At 54.2% G+C, this 24,239-nt stretch overlaps 1 protein-coding gene across 11 annotated transcripts in view; it reads right to left on the minus strand.

Annotated features, from left to right (window-relative positions):
• EHMT1 (euchromatic histone lysine methyltransferase 1) overlaps window positions 1-24,239 on the minus strand; it is a 112,932-nt gene that overhangs the window by 47,427 nt on the left and 41,266 nt on the right. For 6 of the 11 annotated variants that reach the window (XM_061154057.1, XM_061154061.1, XM_061154053.1 and 3 more), the window contains 5 exons: window positions 21,935-21,998; window positions 17,241-17,797; window positions 9,297-9,477; window positions 6,534-6,691; window positions 6,227-6,415 (listed from right to left, as the gene is read on the minus strand). In XM_061154057.1, the coding sequence (XP_061010040.1) occupies window positions 6,227-6,415; window positions 6,534-6,691; window positions 9,297-9,477; window positions 17,241-17,797; window positions 21,935-21,998 (1,149 nt within the window). Of the gene's footprint in view, window positions 1-6,226; window positions 6,416-6,533; window positions 6,692-9,296; window positions 9,478-17,240; window positions 17,798-21,934; window positions 22,035-24,239 lie in introns of those variants that run through there. The other 5 variants (XM_061154064.1, XM_061154062.1, XM_061154063.1 and 2 more) reach the window with 3 other exon arrangements.

The following is a 24,239-nucleotide window of genomic DNA, read 5'->3' on the forward strand; positions in this document are numbered from 1 at the left end:
CTCCTACCAAGTCTTATGGGCTTTGCTTCTCGTCTTTCTTTTAATATAAAACTTCTGAAATTCCAACTAAATAAGTCAAACCTCTCCATTTCCCACTTCACGGCTTCTGGGTTTGTGTCTTACACCAGAAAGCCTTCATCTGAGATTAGAAAACATGGTTTCCAAAGCTTTTTTCCCACAGTTGAATATTTTGTGTTAACTTTTTCTTAACTTTTGGCTGCACTATATGGCATGTGGTGCCTTGGTTCCCAAGCAAGGAATGAACCCTGGTCCCCACCCTGGAAGCACAGAGTCTTAACTATTGGCCTCCCAGGGAAATCCCTGTGTGGACATTTAAAATCTTCTGGAATTTGCTCTCTTAAGTAACAGCTTCTCTGATTTATCATTCACCTACCCTTGTACACAGCCAGTGGTCTGAGTGTGTTCAGAGCCGTGAGACCACCACCCCGTGTGTCTGGAAAGGAGCCCATGTCTTCTGAGCCCCGTGACCCACGGCTCATCGGCCTCCACTCTGCCGCCAATCATCCCAGTGACGCCCACTGAGAAGGTCACGGCCTCTGCCCCCAGCTGGAAGCCCAGCTCTGACAGCAAACTGCCGCGCTGTAGACGGATGGCAGGGTGGGCAGCTGCCCCGCATGGTGCCTGCACGGCCCCACCGAGCCCCGTCCTGCCAACCCCGCCCCTGTCCCCGCCATGACACCCCCACATCAGCTGGCCCCACCGAAGGGCCTATGAGGATTCGGATGAGCTTAAGGATAACATGGGGCAAGGGAAATTACACAAGGGATCCTCTCATTCAGACAAACTATGGTCATTCCATGAACGTATGTTTCCTTAAACCTCTCTCAGCAAAGCTGTACGACTCTCCCCTCACAGGTCACAGGCATCTCTGGTTCAGTTTACTGCTAGATACTCCGGCGGTGTTACAGGATGACAGCGAACCCTGGGGTGACACTGGCTCTGTGTTCCGCATCATCAGCTGCTGAAACCGCCCCAGGACCGTTGGGGGAGCAGCAGCCCCCGCGCACAGGCCCGGCCACGCCGTCCTGACCTCCCGGTCGTAAACGCCAGCCGGCATCCTGGGCATCCTGCTGGCAGACTGTCCGCACGTTCTCCAGCCGGCAGGACCACGCTCAGCTAACCAGCTGCAGTGGCTGCTCAGCTGACTTCCCTAGACGTTTCAGAGGAGGATTATATTCTCAGCGAACTCTCTCCCTCGTCCTTTTAAATATTAATGCTCCCTTCCGGCTTTCACCTCACAGCTTTGCAACAAGAATGACCAACTCGGCACAGTCGTGTGAGGGAAGATGGAGGCTACGGCTGCAGTTCAGTCACAAAGTTGTGTTTACCTCTGCGACCCCACGGACTGTAGCCCAGCAGGCTCCTCTAGCCATGGGGTTTCCCAGGCAAGAGTCTTGGAGTGGGTAGCCATTCCCTTCTCCAGACCCCAACCCAGGGGTCACACTGGGGTCTCCCGCATCAGCAGGCGGGTTCTTTCATCACTGAGCCACCAAGGAGGCCCTAACAGTGGCTATGTGCATCTTCTCTTCACTCATGTTTGTGATGGTTTAAAACTTCCACCAACACATACAACTTTTTCCTGGTATCTTTAGTTCGCTTTATTTAAGTATCTTTAAATTTCACTGGATAGTTATTTTAAAAACAGTGAGCAATGGAACTACCCACTAAAATGGGCAAATTAACAACTTCTGAAACTCCTGCCACATGACTGTCAAGGGAGGAGTAGGGGTCAGTGGACAAGAACGCACACGGCAGCCGGCTGAGGCTTGGAGAAGCGCCGTGAGGGACGCAGACAGATGGGCGCCCGGGGGACCGCGGCAGGCAGATGCCACACGGTGCAGGGACCCAGCCAGCAGGCCAGAGCGCCGGGGACAGCCGCACCCTCCCACCCCGTCAACCCAGTGCTGAGACCAGGGTGCCGAGCACCGGTCACCAGTGAGGAGCAGGGGGCGGCGTGCTGGCCGCATGCAAAGGGGCTCCTTGCCTACAGATCGCTCTTTTAAGAAGACCGACAACCACAGAGATCAACAGCTGACTTCCCGGCAGGCATCTTACAAGAGAAAGCGTCCACGTGGCAAAGGCTCCAGGACGCCCCTGACCTTCTCGGAGGCCAGGAAACGCGAGTCAGAACTGCGGCGTGGACGCGCTCAACCTGAGGCACACGTGGGGCATGCGGCCCCCCGGCGGGTACAGAGCACAGTGACTGCCAGGCTGGAGGGGGCAGCCCCACAACGCCCCCAGCGTCCCTCCTCCCCTAGAGACTCCTCAGAACAGCCAAGGGCTTGGGGACAGCCGGCTGGGAACACACGCACAGCGAGACTTCTGCAGAGAATGAGAAAGCCAAACGAGCCCCAGGTACAGGTAAGCCCCAGAGCCGTGACGGCCCCGGAGGGGCTCCGGGACCCCGCTCGGCCCCAGAACCGTGATGGCCCCGGAGGGGCTTGGGGACCCCAGGCCACCTTCAGACACCGTCACACACAGTAAAAACGAACTAACACCACAAGTAAATCCCACAGTCACAACTGAGTAACCAGCTCCACTCAGAAACAGGGGTGCCTCTTGCTGGGCCGAAGCGGACTCGCCCTGCAGGCTGGCCTGCACCTCAGCCCATCCATGTGGCAGCAAGCCGGACCCCAGGACACAGCCTCCAGCTCCCTCCCGCCCCGGGACCCCAGCAGGTCCTGGGAAGAGCCCCCACCCCGTCCCTCTGAGGCGTGGCTGTGACTGGCGGACAGACACTGAGCTCGGTGTTCACGCACGTCCCGTCTCAGGCCCGGCCGTGTGCCTCTCGTTTCCCATCTCTGAACAGCCGAGCGTAAACCCACCGAAGTCTGTTACCATCACTGACCTGTGTAGACCTGCTCCCACCGTCTTACTTCATTTTCCACATTTTCTTCTTCATTCTGCTTTTATTTGTCTTCCTGATTCTTTTGTTAGCTTGATACTCATTTGATTTTTTCCCGTTTGTATTAACACCTACCCAGTGTTATTCAGTATCTAGATTCTTTCTGGAGGAGGAGAACTTCCATCAACACTGAGAATCCAGAGACAGACTCGCATTCAAGTGCTGCATGCATGTGACACAGGCGGTCTCGTCACCAGGGAAGCAACGCCCGTCCGAGGACTCTGCCGGCCGCATGGAGCCCGGCCTCACAATCCGCTGAACCAGCTTCACTGAGATGTGACTCCTCTCCATGCGTGCAACCCACTTTGGCTCTACCTCACGTCTTATCACAAGTTCTACATGAATCACACAATTACACATAAAATACTAAGCCTATGAAAAAACAAAAGATAGCTTACATCAATTTATTCAAAATTGCCAAGGAGAAAGGCCTGTATGTCATAACTAGAATCCAGAACCCAGAAATCACGCAGAAGCAGCTTAGTGTCCCTCAGCTCTGGTGTCACAGCCAAGGCCGACAACAGAGCCCCTCAAGCCATCGGTCAGCAACACACTCACCCCATGCTGCCCAGGCCACAGGACGGCAGAAAGGGGGTCACGAAACAAAGCCTGACAGCTAGTGACCGTGAGGGACTGCCTGGCCTGCTTGGAACAAAACAGAGGTGCAGGGACACACAGACACAAACCCGGCCCTCCCCACACGCTGCAGCCCGTGACCTGGTGATGCCCACGTCCCACCGCAGGGGGCAGGTCATGCTCCGAGTGTCCCCTGTGAAGGCAGGAAATGGCTCGAGGAGCGGGGAGCAGGGGGCAGACAACACCTGCTGAGGGGCGCAGAGCGGTACACGGTGCATGAGGAGGAACCTGGGCACCCCGGGTCTGATCCCACTGCAGGCAACGGTGAGCACAGGTCTGAGAGCACACCTTCCAAATACCATTAGAGGGGCTTCCCTTGTGGCTCGGCCGGTAAAGAATCTGCCTGCAATGTGGGAGACCTGGGTTCAATCCTTGGGTCGGGAAGATCCCCTGCAGAAGGGAACGGCTACCCACTCCAGTATTCTGGCCTGGAGAATTCCAAGCACTATGTCCCTAGGGTCACAGTCGGATATGACTGAGCGACTTTGTCTCTCTCTCTCTCTCTCTCTCTCACACACACACACAGGGGCTAGGAAACTGCTTCCTCCTATGCTTCTACAGGAGATGGGAAAAATAATAAATGATATCTTAAATGATTTTAAAATTTCCTTTAAATCTCTAGTGTTCGCATTTTCTACGAGGTGAATAATTACACCTCAGGGGCTGCGACAACATTTAAAATTTTGCCCCCAAACCTCCTAGACAAGTAGAACTGGCTTAAGTGGCTACAATGATTCTGAAATTTAAGCAATACTAGAAAAAGACAAAGGAACATCTCCTTCTGCTTCACTGACTACACTAAGGCCTTTGACTGTGTGGATCACAACAAACTGGAAAATTCTTCAAGAAATGGGAATACCAGACCACCTTACCTGCCTCCTAAGAAACCTGTAGCATGTTAAGAAGCAACAGTTAGAACTGGACATGGGACAATGGACTGGTTCAAAATTGGGAAAGGAGTACATCGAGGCTATGTATTGTCATCTTGCTTATTTAAGTTGTGTGCAGCGTACATCATGCTTGGCTAGATGACTCACAAGCTAGAATCAAGACTGCCGGGAGAAATATCAACCTCAGATATGCAGATGATACCACTCAAATGGCAGAATGCAAAGAGGATATAAAGAGCCTCTTGAAGAGGGTAAAAGAGGAGACTAAAAAGGCTGGCTTAAAACTAAGATCATGGCATCTGATCCCATCACTTCACAGCAAACAGATGGGGAAAAAGTGGAAACAGTGGCAGACTTTATTTTCTTGAGCTCCCAAATCACTGTGGATGGTGAATACAGTCATGAAATTAAAAGATGCTTACTCTTTGGAAGAAAAGCTATGACAAACCTAGACTGGGTATTAAAAAGCAGAGATATCACTTTGCTGACAAAGGTCCATAAAGTCAAAGGTACGGTTTTTCCAGTAGTCATGTATGGATGTGAGCACTGGACCATAAAGAAGGCTGGGTGCTGAAGAATTGATGCTTTCGAACCGTGCTGCTGTTTGAGAATCCCTTGGACTGCTAGGAGATCAGTCAGTCCTAAAGGAAATAAATCCCAAATATTCATTCGAACGACTGATGCTGAAGCTAAAGCTCCAATACTTTGGCCAACTGATGCAAAGAGCCGACACACTAGAAAAGACCCTGATGCTGGGAAAGACTGAGGGCAACACGAGAAGTGGGCGATAGAGGATGAGACGGTTGGATGTCACCATCGACTCCACGGACATGAATTTGAACAAACTCTGGGAGACAGTGGAGGACAGAGGAGCCTGGCTTGCAGCAGTCCATGGGGTCGCAACGAATTGGATATGACTGAGTGACTGAACAACAAGACACTCCTGAACTCCAGAGGCTGAAAGAAAATTCTTCACACACATCAAAATCTATACCCACAGCACTACTGCCAAGTGCAAAAGGCTAATCAACAAAATCACACACTTTCAAAAAGTCACTGTTGCAAGAAACTCACCACATCATCTCTGCCCACCCTTAGTCCAGAGTAACTCGTCAGATATGGCGTCTGTCTTACACAAAGATGGCCCAGGGCTTCCTCAGACGGCGCTGACGGGAAAACCACAGCTCTGCATCTGCCTGACTCTCAGCCACGGCTGCTGCTCCTCCTCCAACTCATCCGTTCCCTGACTGGAAGGCCCGAACGCCAAGAGCTGCTCTGCTCAGGCCTGCTCCCGGTGCCCCTGTGGGGACCCCCGCACTACCCCGGGCGGTGCACCGCCAGGACCACCACACTGCACATCTGAGCTCATCAAGCACACCCGCACACGGAACCGCCCCACAGGCCTGTCACAGCTGGGCACTCGCCCCACCAGGAGGACAGGGTCCTCGCCTGCAGGAAGACCGCACCCTGGGCGGGCGCCCAGGACACTAAGCCAGGCCCATGGGCAGGCTGTACAGGCACCGGGTCAGCGTGGCTGGCAGAGTATTTACGACACTGTTGCTGTTACTCCAGAGCCTACAGACAAGACATTTACTCCAGGGAGTACTGCCCAGAAAGACAAGCACTGCTCTGATGAAAACAGACTGTCCAAAGACCCAACAGAGACGAAACCCAAGAATCACAGCCACAAGCAAGCAGGGCTTTGTTAAGGCCCAAGTGCAGATGTCCTCTAGCCCCTCACCCAGGACTGAGGTGGGGTGTACGTGCCACCCACCTTCTGGCTACGGTCAGGTGCCAGCATGCCGTCCTTGGAGGCCCTGCCATCCTCAGCAGGGAACGCAGCAGCTGGCGGGCCGCCCTGGTCCTCATCCTCGTCCAGCTCCTCCGAGTCGTCCTCCTCCGAGTCCAGGTCCAGGCTCTCACCATTCACATGGAGGGAGCCATCACTCAGATCCTTCTCACCCTGGAACAGTGCAGATGCAGCGTCGGGACCCCCTGACTCCTCCCAGTGGGCATGGCGGGGGCTGCCCTGGAGCAGAGCAGAGAGGCAGAGGGCCCCCACAGCCTGGCACACCCCTTACCTTGGAGCCCCCCGTGGAATGAGTTATGCTCTTAAACATCTCAATCACCGTCCTCTGCTTTAACACTTTGGTCTTTTTCTTAGGAACCAGGCTATAGGTTCCCATTCTTCGCTTTTTCTTCCGAGATACTGCAGCTGCTAAAACAAAAGGCAAGCAAGCTAAAAAGAAAAAAAAAGTCAAAAGGGGACAAGAGAAGAAAAGAAATGCCATTCAAATGTTTTTAAAGGCAGGCTGATCACCAAAATACCATCAGCACCCACAACAGTGTCGTAAGTTGCAAAGAGAAAGCAGAAAACCCACCACGGACCATGCAATCTGTTCGCAAGGAAACAGCACGCTGTGCAGAGGCACACACAAGCCGGCTGGGTCTGACAAGTCGTGGTCACCAGGACCTTCCGTCCTTGGTCAGAACTCCACAACAGCTCAGTGCCCTGTCCCTGCACATGAGGGAGGGAGGGCGATGTGGGAGCAGGGCTTCCAGGCAAGAGCAGTGGTCGCGGGACCAAGCAGGGGCTGGGAGGGCTTGTGGCCACTGATGCTGTTCTGGGCGAGGCAGCCCCAGGCTCACTGCTTTGGAGTGAGGGTTCCTATGATGTTTTCTTTTTGTAAGAAGTTTCAAGAATTGTTTTCTAAAAAAATCTGAAAACCACTGCTTTAACATGGAGGAGCTCCTCTAAAGGACTGAGAGAAACGCCTTATGTTTAAGCTCCACGAAACACAGCAAGGAGACACTGGAGAAAGAGATGGCTGTGCGCATGGGCGCCAGGACACGAGAACCGTCAGCACGCGGGCCTGCAGGGGAGCACGAGAGATACGACGCCATCCACGCACGGGAAGGGGCGCAGGCGAGACCCAAGCAGGCCTCCCAGCGATCTTGGGAGGCAGGCGGCTTGTGCGCTTCGTGCAAATCTGGAGTCTGCCAGCCTGCGATGAGGCTGAACAGGCCTGCCGGAGTTCTCACCGCTGTAACTTAAAGTGGGAACAAGAAGGGACGACCTGAAATCCTGAGTGTCCCGAGGCAAGTCTAACACGGACAGGAGGCGGCACAGAGGAAGGAGGGGAGGCGGGTTTGAAGGACCAGGTGGACAGAGGCCGCCCACTCCCAGGCCACATGGGTGCCGTCACAATCAGCCACGGTCACACACAGAAAGGCCACGGGCAGAGCAGGGAAGACCTGTGTCCCCCCGAGGAGCAGGGCCAGCAGACCGCGGGAGGGTCTGGGCACCAGGCCGCATTCGCAATCCTGAGCCTGTGGGGCCCTGTCTTCAGCCTGCAGAGAAGGCAGGAAGGACTCCCATGGGAAACTACTACAGTCTAAGTGTTTCTGCTTAGAGAACTTGTCCTGAAAGGATGAGGAAATGACAGAGCTCAAACAGAAACAATCTGAACTCTTCCTGCCCCTACCCCTCTCCCCCCTCCCCCCAGCACCACATGGCTTGCAGGATCTCAGTTCCCTGACCAGGGAGTGAACCTGCGCTCTCAGCAGCGAAAGCATCAAATCCTAACCACTGGACCATGAGGAAGTCCCCGATCTTAACAGAAGCACCTGCTCCTCACACTGTCGCCGAGCCCCACACACACGGGTGCTGTTTCACAGAGAGCTGCCGCTCTGTCTGGCTGAGACTCTATTACCATTTAACAATAACACCAGGTGTGGTGGGAAGAAAGATTGACCCTGTGTTCTAAACAACCAATGCGTTTCAACAAACAAAACGTGAGCTCCCTGGAGACAAGGCTAGGCCCAGGACCAGGAAGCACAACACGGGCCGGGTCCACCGGGAGAGGCAGGAAATCCTCACAAGCCAGGGGGTCACGTCGGAGGACTCAGGAGCCAGCCTGAAAGGCAGACCCAGGACAACGCAGACATGACGGTGATGGACGGGAGACGTACAGGAGGGCCCACGAGCTGAGACAGAGGCACAGCTGGAGAGGGAAGCCCTTCACTGCAGCAGAAGCTCCACGGGAAGGCGGGAAGGGACGGGCAGGGGGAAGCCACGCTGGGAGGTCAGTCCCGGCAGATGTCCCCAGACGCCCACGTCGCCAGGCGGGAGAAGCAGATCACGCAGCCCTTTAGGCCCCACCTCCCGAGACACGCAGGACGGTGACCCAGGGGTCCCCACCCCCTGGGGGACGCAGCGAGGACATGAGCCTCGGGGGGAGCTCCAGGGGACGGCAGGAAACGCCTGGCCAGAAGCGCCTCCCAGGCGACTGTGTGAGAGGGCGCTCCGCGTGGCAAGCACACACCAAGGGGCCCAGGTCTGCCACCGCCATGACGTCAGAGGCGAGCGCCCCCCGCAGGGTGACTGTGCCCGTGGTGAAACAGAGGGCCCTCCAGAGACTCGGGTCTGAAATCAAACTACTGACAAGCAACAAGAGGACGCCCCCACCCGCGCTGCGGGCCTCTCGCAGTCTGAGTCGCCCCTCACCCGCGAGCCCAGGGCCTAGCGGAGAGCCCGTCTGCCCCAAGAAGTCCAGTCTCCAGAGGGAGCAGGCTCCACAGCTCTCCCCCCGCAGCCCCCCAGGAGCCGCCCCTCCAGAAAGGCCCACCAGGGACCTGGCGTGCCCCTCTCCGATGCAGGAGGGGCCGTCCCACGTGCCGGGCCCCAGCACTCAGCCCCTGAACTGACCACCACCCCAGACCTAGAGCACCCACCCCACCGAACCACAGCCACAGACCATCAGCCTGACGGTGACCATCGTCTGGGAGCTGGAGGCCAGCAGAGGCGGTGACATGGGCCAGGCGAGCGCGGCGAGCCCCCTTACCTGTCTGGGCCTTTGCGGTGGCCACGTAGCATTGGTTCTGAGGTAGCGACTGGTGAAGGGACGGGAAGGGGGGTGAAAGCTGCTGGCGTGCAAACTCCGAGGCGCCCCTGCTCAGCTCCTCTTTCGGCTCCTCATGGTCGCGCGCGTCCCGGCCTTCCCTGGGGTCCTTACTTGCCGCGTGCTTCAAAACAGAGACAGCCAACAATGACACACAGGCGGCACCGACTCAACCGACAGACGCACAACCGACAGACACACAGGCGGCAGTGGCACGCAGGCCGGCGGCTCGGAACCAGCTGCCTCCCCCAGTCCCCACGAGGACAGGCCAAGCCGCGGGGGAGCGCGGTGGCGGCGCAGGGGACAGCAGGGTCTGCGTCTCCAGGGGAAGCGGCAGGGGGACTCGCCAGCCTGTGGCTCAGGTGACGCGTATGACTCGCGGGAGACACCCAGGAAGCTCTGAGGTAGCGCCCTCCACGCGGGTCACACCCCCAGGGGGTTTCACGCCACAGCATCAGGCCACATGTAAGATTCTTTTGCTGAGATCTACCCACTTCCTCAGTGTCCTGGCCTCAGCCTTCCCGGGCGAGGTCAACAGCGGCCCCGACCGGCGCCCACACCGCACGCTCCCCGAGAGTCACCGCCCGACCTCGGCCCGACTCGGCTGAGCCGCACGTTCCCGCACACACAGCAGCTGCACTCCCTCAACACACAGGGCTGGGAAACTGGACAGACGGCTGCAAAAGGGTGGACGCAGGAGCACCCTCGCCTCTCGCCACTGACAGAGATGAACTCAGAACGCATCAAAGGCCTCAACTAGGAAACTTGTAGGAAAAAACAAGGCGGAAGCTTCACAGCGTTGGACTTGGTGATAAATCCTTGGATATTACAACAAGAGCACAGGCAACAGAAGAAAAAAAAGATAAATTAGACTTTATTAAAATTAAAAATTTCTCATAGGTCAAAACTACAATGAGATATCCCCTCATGTCTGTCAGAATGGCCATTATCAAAAGACGGCAAATAATAAATGCTGGAGAGGACGTGTAGAAAATGGAACCCTAGTGCCCATTGACGGGAACGTCAACTGGTGCAGACACTACGGGGATTCCTCAAAAAATTAAAAACAGAACTACCATATGACCCAGAAATTCCACTCCTGGGTATTTATCCAAAAAACCCAAAAATAACAATTCACAAAGATAAATGCACCCCTATGCTCACTGCAGCGCTGTTTATGACAGCCAAGACATGCAAGCAACCCAGATGCCATCAACAGGCAAACGGACGAGAAGACATGGTTTTTAAACACACACACCATGGAACATTACTTGGCCAGAAAGAAGAATAAAACCTTGCTGTCGGTGACAATACCGACAATACCTCTGGATACAGAGGTACTACACTAAATGAAATAAGGGGAAAAGACAAATATCATGATTTCACTTATATGTAGAATCTAAAAAACAAAAAAAATGAACAAACATAACAAAACAGAAACAGACTCACAGATACAGGGGGGAGAGATGGGGGAGGACAGACAAAATAGGTGAAGGGGATTATGAGGTACAAACCTCCAGTTATATAATAGGTAAGTCATAGAGGCGTAACTACAGCATGCAGAATACAGTCAACAATATTGTATAATAACTCTGCATGGTGACTGTAAACTAGACTTACCCTGGTGATCATTTCGTAATATATAAAAATATTTAATCACTAGGCTGTATACTTGAAACTAATATGACATTGTAAGTCAATTATACTTCAATTAAAACTTTAATTTCTGTGCATCAAAGACAACCAACAGAATGAGAAGACAACCCACGGAATGGGAGAAAACATCTGCAAAGCATGTATCTGATAGAGGATTCGCGTCTAGAATATATAACAACTCTACATCCCAACAAAGAACTCGACTGAAAAGTGGGCAAAGCATGTGAATAGAGATTTCTCTGAAGAAGACACACACAGGGCCAAAAAGCACATGAAACGATGCTCAACGTCACTGGTCATCAGGAAGACACAACTCAAAACTGCAGTGGGACCACCTCGCACTCCTGGGATAGCTGCTATCAAACGAACAGAGCCCACCACGTGCTGGCGAGGACGTGGAGACCCTGGGACCTCTGGGCACCGTGGGAGGAGGCAGAACACGCTGACGCCATGGACAACAGCATGGAGGCTCCTCAAAGACTGAACAGAACTAGCAGAGGATCCTGCAATCCCACTTCTGGGCGCACCCTGAGGAACCGAAAGCGGAGACCAGAAGAGCTCTTTGTACAACTGGGTTCACAGCAGATGAGGGAGGAGGCAGCCCAAGTGCCCAACGATGGAGAGTGGATAAACCAACTATGTGTGTGGTGTGTACATGGACACTCATGCAGTGGAATATCACTCAGCCTTGAAAAGGAGGGATGTTCTGAGACAGAGCAGACGACTCTTGAGGACCCTGTACAGGGTAGAATAAGCCAGACACAAAAGGACACATCCTTGTATGAAGGACCTTTGTCCCATAGCTTCCTGGCAAACAGATGGGGAAACAATACAAACAGTGACAGACTTTTCTTGGGCTCCAAAATCACTGCAGATGGTGACTGCAGCCATGAAACTAAAAGATACTTACTCCTGGAAGAAAAGCTATGACCAACCTAGACAGCATATTAAAAAGCAGAGACATTACTTTGCCAACAAAGGTCCATCTAGTCAAAGCTATGATTTTTCCAGTAGTCATGCCTGATTGTGAGAGTTGGACTATAAAGAAAGCTGAGTGCCAAAGAACTGATGCTTTTGAACTGTGGTGTTGGAGAAGACTCTTGAGAGTGCTTTGGACTGCAAGGAGATCCAACCAGTCCATCCTAAAGGAGACCAGTCCTGAATATTCATAGGAAGGACTGATGCTGAACCTGAAACTCTAATACTTTGGCCACCTGATGACAAGAACTGACTCACTGGAAAAGACGCTGATGCTGGGAAAGACTGGAGGAGGGAGGAGAAGGGGACGACATAGGATGAGATGATTGTATGGCATCACTGATTCTATGGACATAAGTTTGAGCAAGCTTCAGGAGTTGGTGATAGACAGTGAAGCCTGATGTGCTGCAGTCCATGGGGTCGCAAAGACAACTGAGCGACTGAACTTGAACTTGCTTCTATGAAGGACCAGGCACTGATTCTGTCAATCTGAGACAGACAGTAGATAGAGAGGTGTGTGTGGGGGGGGGGGGGCAGAGGAGGGGAGGCAAGTGAGTCTAGCAGGGACAGAGGGTCAGTTTGGGGAGATGAGCAAGTTCTGAGATGACAGGGTGATGGCTGGGCACTTAAACATGACTACGATGCTAAATCCTGTTATGTGCATTTTAATAGAGTGTTTTAAAAAAGGCGTCCTTATCTCCTGGCATCAACATCTGGGAGAGGTTGACAGGCCTGCCTAGGGGTGGCCTGGGGACCCAGCTCCAAGGCCAAGGCTCCTCGCAGCCAGACCTGAGCATGCTCTGCCCTCTGGCTCCTCCAAACGTTCCCTGCCTGCCTGGGGGCCCCGCACAGGGCTCCTTTCAAAATATCTAAAAAATAAAGCTAAGAACTGCTAAACCTGAGTGAAGACTCTACATCTGGATAGGGCTCTATCCGCTGACCAAGCAAACCCACCGAGGTAGAGACGCTAGGGTGGACTTCCAGGCGGCGCCCCCGCCGGGGCCGGGGCCGAGGCCAGGGCCAGTCCCCCACATGGCAAGAGGACTCGTGCCCACGTCTACAGTACCCGCACACACCCGCACGGCCACCTGTGACTAAGGTACCTGCAGGCAACTGCGTCTGTACCATCCCAGCCTCTGCTCGCCGCCCCGCCTCCGCGTCCAGGCCACAGCCAGGTGCCTCCCTTCCAGGGGTAGCAAACACCCATATGCTCCCCCTATGCACTAGGACCCACCCCTGCCTGGCCCACCTTCCTCTCCTGAACACAAAGACACTCACGGAGAAAACCAGGCCCCATGCAGCACCTCCAAGAGCGGACTCAAGTCAATCAGGGGGCCAGTCTACACAGCGTGCCGGCGGGGGGCACAAGGGCCTCCCTCGCCTCCTTCATGTGAGCAGGGACTAACGTAACCCTGAGCCGACGAGTCTGATGGTGTGACACCACAACCCAAGAGGCAACTGGCTCTGCCGTGCTGGGGACGTGAGGCCACCCAGCTATGGAAAACCCTGCATTTTTAAGCTTTTAATGGAAAATAGATTTCTTGTCATAAACATGCAATATGTTTGTTTTCAAAACTCAATTTTCAACAAAACATGCTTTCCTAAGAAAACTGAACAAGACTGAGCAGGGTCTGGGGAACAGAAAAGCCAGCAGTCAGGAGAGGCCAGGTCTGGGTCCGGGAGCCAGAAGGGCCCCCAGTCTCCACATCTCCAGGCCCGTCCTCTCGCAGGGGTCTGGGAAGCAGACTGAGTTACCAGTGTGTGGAGGAGGCAAGCATGGCCTTCAGCAAATTAGCTTCTGAAGCCTCAAAACCCTTCTCTTTCATTTCCCTGCAACAGCCTGAGTGTGCTCAGTAACTTCCAACAGAATGATGAGCATTGCAACTGATTGTGTACTAGTAACAATCATAGCAACTCCACCAGAACAAAGCTAACCCTTAGATAAACCTTATGGTCAGAGACATTTCTTGAAATTAAATTTCAAATTGCTTTTTTTCTTTCTCTAGAGGAATACGAGAGTGACAGTAAAAACCTTTCAAGAATAAAACTATGTTAGAACAAAATTCTACAAGTGGGGACGGAATAAAAGTATAATTTTAATGAGATAAATACATAATGTACAATTTTCTGACATGCATTTTAAAATCGATAATGGTGGGTCAAAAAATGGTAGGCAAATAAATAAACTTCACCTTAAGCCTCAAGTCTAGTATAAAAATTAATTCACAATAGGTCATATACTTAAGGCTTCCCTGGTGGCTCAGTGATAAAGAATCTGCCTGCAATTTGGGAAACCCAGATTCGATCCCTGGGTTGGGAAGATTCCCCTGGAAGAGGGAGTGGCAATCTACTCCAGTATTCTTGCCTGGAGAATCCCATGGACACAGAAGCCTGGCAGGCTATAGCCCATGGGGTCACAAAGAGACACGAATGAGTGACTAACACACACATATATACTTAAAGTTCACATAAGACTAAAAAACTATGAAAATTAGAGAAAATCTTCAGGATTTAGGGCTGGCCAAAGAGTTTTTAGGGATGATACCAAAAGCACAGTCTTAACAGAAAAATATTGTATAAGTTCTATTTCTGCTTTATTGACTATGCCAAAGTCTTTCACTGTGTGGAGCACAATAAACTGTGGAAAATTCTGAAAGAGATGGGAATACCAGACCACCTGACCTGCCTCTTGAGAAACCTGTATGCAGGTCAGGAAGCAACAGTTAAAACTGGACATGGAACAACAAACTGGTTCCAAAGAGGTAAAGGAGTACGTCAAGGCTGTATATTGTCACCCTGCTCATTTAACCTATATGCAGAGTACATCATGAGAAACGCTGGGCTGGATGAAGCACAAGCTGGAATCAAGATTGCCAGGAGAAATATCAATAACCTCAGATAAGCAGATGACACCATCCTTATGGCAGAAAGTGAAGAAGAACTAAAGAGCCTCTTGATAAAAGTGAAAGAGGAGAGTGAAAAAGTTGGCTTAAAGCTCAACATTCAGAAAACTAAGATCATGTCATCCAGTCCCATCACTTCAAGACAAATAGATGGGAAACAGTGGAAACAGTGGCTGACTTTATTTTGGGGGGGCTCCAAAATTACCACAGCCATGAAATTGAAAGATGCTTACTCCTTGGAAGGAAAGTTATGACCAACCTAGACAGCATGTTAAAAGCAGAGACATTACTTTGCCAACAAAAGTCCATCTAGTCAAGGCTATGGTTTTTCCAGTAGTGGATGTGAGAGTCGGACTGTAAAGAAAGCTGAGCACCAAAGAATTGATGCTTTTGAACTGTGGTGTTGGAGAAGACTCTTGAGAGTCCCTTGGACTACAAAGAGATCCAACCAGTCCATCCTAAAGGAGATCAGTCCTAAGTGTTCCTTGGAAGGACTGAGGTTGAAGCTGAAACTACAATACTTTGGCCACCTGATGCGAAGAGCTGACTCATCTGAAAAGACCCTGATGCTGGGAAAGACTGAAGGCAGGAGGAGAAGGGGATGACAGAGGATGAGATAGATGGATGGCACCACTGACTCAATGAACACGAGTTTGAGTAAACTCCGGGAGTTGGTGATGGACAGGCAGTCCACAGGATTACAAACAGTTTGACACAACTGAGCAACTGAGCTGAACTGAACTGAACAAGCTGAACTTCATCAAAATGAACAACTTTTCCTTAAAGAAAGACTGTAGGTCTTCAGAAGTGCAAGGATGAAGACCAGCTACAAGTGAAAACACCTGCAAACCAACACGTGACAAGGGTGCACACCCAAAACTCTCACAGACAACAAGGACTTTGGTCCAAACAAAAATGTGCACGAGTATGTAGTGTAGCTTTAATGGAACAGCCCAAAACTGAGAACCGCCCAAATATCCCTGGATGGGCAAGAGTTACAGAACACACACAACTTGTCAACGTGCAAAGGAGGGCCCTGTAGACACAGCCTGCAGATGTCGGAGGTGCATTCCATAACCCCGTGTTATGGAACATCTGAAATGACACTCAACAGATATGGGGGATGGGGATGGTGGGATGACCACAGAGGGGGCCTCATGGTGCCAGGTGGGCACTGTTGTGCCCTGGGCAGGGGTCATGGGTCTCTCTGACTTGTGTGGCTTCCTGTGAATAGTTACTTACAAGTTTTTTAAGTTTTGGCACATACGAAAAAATACTGCAGAAAGCAGAAGCCCTGCCAGGGCCAGCCGCCGCACGGGCAGCGGCTCAGCCCCCAGCACCTCCGGCCCAGTCACAGCAGGCAGGGCGGGTCAGGGGACAGGGAGCCACAGCACAAGGGTGAGAACACTCCTGGTGGAAAAGCATTTCAGAGGAAAATCACCCAAATAAGAGGTGCCAGGTCCAAACAGAACCCCATGTGAGGAAACGTCAGTTTCAACCCAGACCACGGAAGATTTGTAACTATCTTTTGAAGGATAAAACAAAAATGTAACTAAGAACACAGATATTCTTAACTTAAAATCTAATCAGATACGCTGGATATGAAAAAAGAAAAAAACTGTCAAAATGGAAAACATCAACGCGTTACAAGGACCAGCAGGACCAGGCGCTGGGGACACAGGAGGGAGATGGACAGGGTAATGAGCTGCTGGAGGGGCGGGGCTCAGGGAGGAGATGCTGGAGGCGGGGCTCGGCAGGAGGTGATAGAGGGGCGGGGCTTGGGAGGTGGTGGAGGGGCGGGGCTCGGGGAGGAGGCGATGGAGGGGCGGGGCTCCGGGAGGAGGTGATGGAGGGGCGGGGCTCCGGGAGGAGGTGACGGAGGGGCGGGGCTTGGGGAGGAGGCGCTGGGGGGAGGAGGCGCTGGGGCGACGCGGCAGAACCCTCAGCCTCAGGTGTGCATCAGGCCGTGGGGCCCAGGGAAGGCCCTAGGGCACCAGCTGGCGACACGCCCAAGAAACTCCCGGGTGCAACTGCACACCTGGGAGCAGACAGCTCAGCAGCTCCGGGCCTAACCGCCCTCCTCGCTGCTTACTCCCCAATGAGATGGGTGGGTGCTGAGCCTCCCAAGAAAGTGACTCCCAAAGAGGGGGAGGAGCAACCCGTCGGCTGGGCACACCAAGGGAAGCCCGGAAGACAGGCTGGCAATCACCCGCGGGGACCCAGCTGGCAACCCTGGAGAATGACCCCCTCTTCCCGGCCTCTCCCCTCCGCGCAGAGAAGTCCACCTGCGTCCAAACACGAAACCAAGAGCAGACAGACAGGAGAGGCCCTCCCAACAGGGACGTGTTACCAGGCCCGGGATGGACTTCGGCATGGTCTTCCGAGCCCTGTGGACTTTGACATCAGCGCCCGGGGCCAGGGCCTTCTTGTCCTCTGTGTCCTTGCCGCCCTCCCCAGGCTTGGCTGGCACAGCAGCCGGCGGCTGGGGAAAAGCACCGGGAGTCCTCCCTTTGCCAGCCCCGCCAGGGAGAGTCTTCGCCGCATGGCCAGGCAGGGAGGAAGCCAGGGTGCTGGCCACCCGCAGTGGCGGCTCAGACAATGGGGCCTTGCCAAGGAAGTAACCGTTGCTCCCGACGACAGGACTCTGGGGGAAGCCATCAGAGCGGATGTGGTTCTGCTTCCCCACCTCGGGGTCTCTGTCCAGAATCCCATTCTCCGCTATCCGGGCCCCCGGGCCAGCCCCCTCCTGCGGGCTGCCTCGCGTGCTCTCCTGAGGGTGCTTCACAGCAGCCGCAAGGCCACTGGCATCGCTCTGGTCACAGGACCCGTTGGTCTCCCCATCTGCAGCCACTGGGGCCTCCCCTCCCTGCTGTTCCGCTGAGCCGTCATCAGCAGCCATGGGTGATCCTGCAGAAAGAGAACAAGAGTCAGGGGTGCCCACCTGTGACCCCAACACAGAGTCCCACTGCTATGCTCACAGGAAACTGTTTACTTCATGGACAAACATCTGACTTCAGATGGACTAAATACAAAGCACATCACAGTCGCTATCTCAACAGTGACTTGATGAAGTGGGGGACGACGTGTCCCCGGGAGGGAGGGCAGTCTGCCCCGATCCCCAACCAAGGAGTGGGCGGGGCCATGGTCCTAGAAACAAACACCCGCTTCTTAAAAGGCTTCAAACACATGACACAGATTTAGTATCCTCCAGGAACAAAGTCACTGCTAGAAAACAAAACTGGGGAGGATTCAGACAGAAAACAAGGCCTCCGAAGCAGCTGCCCAAGAACAGACCTAAAGAAAACGGGATGCGTTCAGTCTGTCAGTCAGGAGCTTACAAACCTCTGGTCTCTGAAGCTCATCTCCTCCACAACTTGATAAACAAGAAACACACTTGCCACCAGCAGGAGAAAGCCCACAGTTACAGCACTGGGTGCAGCGGACAGTGGTCATGTCCAGGAGCCCACACCCACCAGCCCAGTTCCCGGGTAAAGAGCACAGCACCCTCACAGCTCCATCACAGCAGCACTGGCCCCTGGGGCGAGGCCCACATTCACTACCATAGCCTGAGCACAGAAACATAGGTGCAGTAAGTACTGTCTGAATCAATAAGCGGCTATTAATTTTTTAAAATCCTCAGCAAAACAGAAAAACCTACCCAGCTTGGAGAAGCCCATGTGCCAATCTACTGCAAACGTATACTTATTCAGAAATGTTACATAATTCTATGTAAGATCAGAAACAACGTCAGGACATCTATTAATACCACTAAGGTTCACACAAGAGTGGGGTCCCAGGCGGCCCCACAAGAGAAGAGATGAAGCGAGAGGCCTGGCAACAAGGAGCGAGCTCTCCCACACACCTGGGGCACAGACGCACGTCAAACAGGGGCGCAGAGAGGCTGCCAGACCTGAAATCAAATGCAAATAATAAGGACATTTTTCTATGCCAGCACAAACTTTGGGGAAGAAAACATGAGAAAAAAATAAGATAGTATTCACAAAAGCAGAAAACTATAAAATAGGATATAAAATTTAACCAAGACCATGCAAAGTCTCTACGGAGATGGCAAAAATACAAAGATGCAAGTCACCTCAAATTAACTCTCTAAGTTCAATGATACCCTAATTGAAGTTCCAATCAGTATATTGAGGAACTCCATAACCTTAGTCTAAAATGCGCAGGGAAAATAACTTTTCACCAACAGTAAAAGAAATTGTGAAAAAGAAGAGTGAAGAAATGGGAAGCAGAAACACCAAGGAGGATGCGGATGCAGGTGGTCACGGGGCCCGGAGCACAGCCACCCTGGGCCGGGTGCTGACAGCCAGTCAGAAAGGAAAGTTTCTGGGACAAACACCTCCACTCGCCAAAAAAGGAAGTCGGACCCTTGATACACCATATACAAAAATTAATTGAAAACACATCCAAGCTCTAACTATAAGACAAAAACACAGGCATAAATCTTTATGACTTTCTATTAAGCAATGGTTTCTTAGATGCTATAACAAAAGCACAAGCAACCAAAGAAAAACAGATAAACTGGACTTTATTTTGTGCTTCCAAGAACACAGTCAAGAAAGTGAAAAGATAACCTACAGACTGCTGTTGTTCAGTCGCTAAGTCGTGTCTGACTCTTTGCAACCCCATGGACTACACCAGACCAGGCTCCCCTGTCCTTTACTATCTCCCAGAGTTTGCTCAAACTCACGTCCATTAAGCTGATGATGCTATCTAACCATTTTATCCTCTGCACATCAAGTGGCCAAAGTACAGATTGGAAGGCAGTATTTTCAAATCACGCATTTGATAAGGAACTTGCATCTTAAATGTATTTTAAAAAACCTCTGACAATTCATCAATAAAAATCAATAACCCACCATAGGACCCAGCAACCCCACTCCTAATCATATACCCTGGAAACCAAAACTGAAAAAGACACATGTATCCCATTGTTCATTGAAGCACTATTTACAATAGCTAAAACATGGAAGCAACCTAGATATCCATCGACAGATGAATGGATAAAGAAGTTGTGGTACGTATACACAATGGAATATTACTCAGCCATAAAAAGGAACACATTTGAGTCAGTTCTAATGAGAAGGATGAATCTAGAGTGAAGTAAGTCAGAAAGAGAAAGATAAATTCTAATACATATATACGGAATCTAGAAAAATGGTACCAAAGAATTTATTTACAGGGCAGCAATGGAGAAACAGACCTAGAGAATAGACTTATGGACATGGGGAGAGGGGAGGAGAGGGTGAGATGTATGGAGAGAGTAACATGGAAACTTACATTACCATATATAAAATAGAGAGCCAACGGGAATCTGCCGTATGTCTCAGGGGACTCAAACAGGGGCTCTGCATCACCCTAGAGGGGTGGGGTGGGGAGGGAGGTGGGAGGGAGGCTCAGAAGGGAGGGGACAGATGTGTACCTGTGGCTGATTCATGTTGAGGTTTGACAGAAAACAACAAGATTCTGTAAAGCAATTATCCTTCAAGTAAAAAATAAATAAATTTTTTAAAAAATCAATAACCAATTTTATGGGCAAAGGATCTGAACTGACATTTCCACCAAGAAGATATACAGAAGGCTAATAAGCACAAGAAGAAATGCCCAGCGTCAGCAGTCAACAGGGAGACACACCAAAACCCAACGGCTCTGATCAGAAAGACGGGGCCCACGAGCCAGTGCCGTGGGGATGGACGCGGGGCAGCCGCCACGGCAACCAGCCTGGAGGCTCCCGGGAGGGGCCAAGGGCTGGGCTCAGGGGCCACGCGTGTGGAGGGGCCCAGCACCCGGCAGCACTCACCCTCAAGTTCTTTAGGAAAAGGTCCAGGAGGGCAGAGGGAGGGGAGAAGCCCATGGACGGCAGCATGTCAGGAGAGAGGAAAGCACAGCGCCGGAGAACCCTGAGGCAGGGCTCCAGGGGTCCCACACGGGAGCAGAGGGGCCGCAGGACAGTGTGTGGGTGGCCGGGGACAGCAGAGAGGGGCTGTAGGCTCGACCCCCAGGGGCGAGTGAGGCGGTAAGCAGGGCACAGCCACAGATGTCGGTCCATCAGCGCAAGCCAGGCACCTGGGACCGGAGGCAGACACGAGCTGCCCCCAGCACGGGCTTCCGACCTGGGGAGGGGTGGGGCTCCAGGACAGTCTTGGGCAGCAAGGCCCCCCAGCCCCACCTCACCCAGCCCCAGAGCCCCAGCAGCTCTCCTGGAATCTGACGCACTTCGATCACATGCCGTCGCCCACACAACCCTGCCCTGTGGCCTGGGCCCCTGGGTCCTTTCTCCCAGAGTGAGGCTGCCTGCCGCCAGCCCCGAGCCAGGGCCCACAATGCATCACCCACAGTCACCCTCGGGCGTGCACATGTGGTCACAGACGAGGACCCCATGGATGTGAAAGGTGACAAAGATGCTGCCTGGGAGGGAGTGGGGCCATCAGAGTCCCCGTCACAGCTCAGGGCGCACATGAACGTGGCCGCCAGCCTGGGGCACAAGGTGTTCCCCGCCAGCAGGCCCCCTGAGGCCTCGCCCCGGGAGGCTCGGGGTCACCGTGCTGGGCGCCCGGGCCCCCACAGGACACCAGCCCTGGCTCCTTGCAATGTCTGCCAAGATGGCCCAGCCTGCGCCCAGCGGAGCAGCTACCCACACACAGCAGGCTCAGCCTGGCATCTGCACGCCCTCAGAGGCCAGGGCCCGGCTGGGCGTCCACAGCCGCGAGCTCAGTTGGCCTCAGCCCCCAGCTGGTCTGGACCCCGGCTGAGGCAGGCAGAAGCCCGGGGCAGGAGTGGAGCGGGCCCGGGTGGGACCATATGGCCAGGACGCTGCCCTCAGGAGGCCCAGCGGCAGGCTCGGGGGCGGGGCTCACCCACCACGGGCAGGCCCAGCCCGGCACATCCAGGCCGGCCCCACGCAGGGCGGCCAGAGGCTCCCTGGGCCCCAGCCCCTCGCCAGCCTCCCTCCACGCCGGGCAACTCGGGGGGCTTCCAAGCCCAGACACCTCGTGCAGCCACCCCTGCAGGCCCCGGCGCCCTTACCTTCGCTCGGCAGCTCGGCTCCCAGGCCACAGTCCTGCTTGGTCTCCCCCTTCGCTGGAACCGCCTGCGGAAGAGAAGCATTCATCAGTCGCACTCCACCAAAGCACCCCAGTCCATGGGCATCACACCCACATCAGAACCAGCCCACCAAGGACGGCAGACCAGGCACCGCAGGCCCGTGAGGACGCCCATGACACGGGCTGCAAGGGGATAGGCCAGTGCTCACAACAGGCCCAGGAAACTCCACGGAAACCCTCCCACTTCCAGGCTCCGTGTGTGTGACCTGACCAGTGGTCTGAAACTCAGGGGTTTTCAAAGTGGGGGACCCTGGGGTCCCTGAGGGCCCCCAAGGACCTAAGACCAGCTGTTTTTTAAGTCACGTGCACACACATGGGGGGGCCCGGCAGCACTACCGAGTCCCGGCCCCCAGACCACAGCTGCTGGCACCGGGGTGGACAGCCGCTCCCAGCAGGCCACGGGGCACCCCGTTACAGGAGCGAGCTCAACCCACGGGCACAGGGGCCTGAAGGCCGGCCCCATTCCTGAGTGCCTGTCCTGTGCCGGGGACACCAGTCCAGGGGGCCACAGTGCACGGCAGGGCCCAGGCGACAGGACCAGGGACAGCAGTGTGACGTCCCCAGGAGCCAGCAAACAGCAACAGACAGACGGACAGCACAGAGACTTCTGTGCTCAGAGCCTCAGGGGCCTGTTTCAGCAAAGTCCTGAGAGCTGTGTGCCAGTCGGGGGTGAAGAGATACACACATGAACTTCAGCAAGGGTGAGGGGCCGTGAGGGTGTACAGTGGGGGCCCTGAGGGTGTACAGTGGGGGCCGTGAGGGTGTACAGTGGGGGCCGTGAGGGTGTAACAGTGGGGGGGCCGTGAGGGTGTACAGTGGGGGCCGTGAGGGTGTAACAGTGGGGGGCCGTGAGGGTGTAACAGTGGGGAGCCGTGAGGGTGTACCAGTGGGGGGCCGTGAAGGTGTAACAGTGGGGGCCGTGAGGGTGTACAGTGGGTGTACAGTGGGGGGCCGTGAGGGTGTACAGTGGGGAGCCGTGAGGGTGTACCAGTGGGGGGCCATGAAGGTGTAACAGTGGGGGCCGTGAGGGTGTACAGTGGGTGTACAGTGGGGGGCCGTGAGGGTGTACAGTGGGGAGCCGTGAGGGTGTACCAGTGGGGGGCCGTGAAGGTGTAACAGTGGGGGCCGTGAGGGTGTACAGTGGGTGTACAGTGGGGGGCCATGAGGGTATACAGTGGGGGCCGTGAGGGTGTAACAGTGGGGGCCCTGAGGGTGTAACAATGGGGGGCCGTGAGGGTGTAACAGTGGGGGCCGTGAGGGTGTAACAGTGGGGGCTCTGAGGGTGTAACAGTGGGGGGGCAATGAGGGTTAACAGTGGGGGCTGTGAGGGTGTAACAGTGGGGGCTCTGAGGGTGTAACAGTAGGGGCGCCGTGAGGGTGTACAGTGGGGGAGCCGTGAGGGTGTAACAGTGGGGGCCGTGAGGGTGTAACAGTGAGGGGCCGTGAGGGTGTAACAGTGGGGGCCGTGAGGGTGTAACAGTGGGGGCCGTGAGGGTGTAACAGTGGGGGCCGTGAGGGTGTAACAGTGGGGGCTGTGAGGGTGTAACAGTGGGGGCTGTGAGGGTGTAACAGTGGGGGCTCTGAGGGTGTAACAGTAGGGGCGCCGTGAGGGTGTACAGTGGGGGAGCCGTGAGGGTGTAACAGTGGGGGCCGTGAGGGTGTAACAGTGAGGGGCAGTGAGGGTGTAACAGTGGGGGGGCCGTGAAGGTGTAACAGTGGGAGCCGTGAGGGTGTAACAGTGGGGGCCGTGAGGGTGTAACAGTGGGGGCCGTGAGGGTGTAACAGTAAGGGGCAGTGAGGGTGTAACAGTGGGGGGGCCGTGAAGGTGTAACAGTGGGGGGGCCGTGAAGGTGTAACAGTGGGAGCCGTGAGGGTGTAACAGTGGGGGCCCTGAGGGTGTAACAATGGGGGGCCGTGAGGGTGTAACAGTGGGGGCCGTGAGGGTGTAACAGTGGGGGCTCTGAGGGTGTAACAGTGGGGGGGCAATGAGGGTGTAACAGTGGGGGCCGTGAGGGTGTAACAGTGGGGGCCGTGAGGGTGTAACAGTGAGGGGCAGTGAGGGTGTAACAGTGGGGGCCGTGAGGGTGTAACAGTGGGGGCCGTGAGGGTGTAACAGTGGGGGCCGTGAGGGTGTAACAGTGGGGGCTGTGAGGGTGTAACAGTGGGGGCTCTGAGGGTGTAACAGTAGGGGCGCCGTGAGGGTGTACAGTGGGGGAGCCGTGAGGGTG

This window comes from Dama dama, chromosome 11 (assembly GCF_033118175.1).
Source record: "Dama dama isolate Ldn47 chromosome 11, ASM3311817v1, whole genome shotgun sequence".
Lineage (NCBI taxonomy): Eukaryota > Metazoa > Chordata > Mammalia > Artiodactyla > Cervidae > Dama > Dama dama.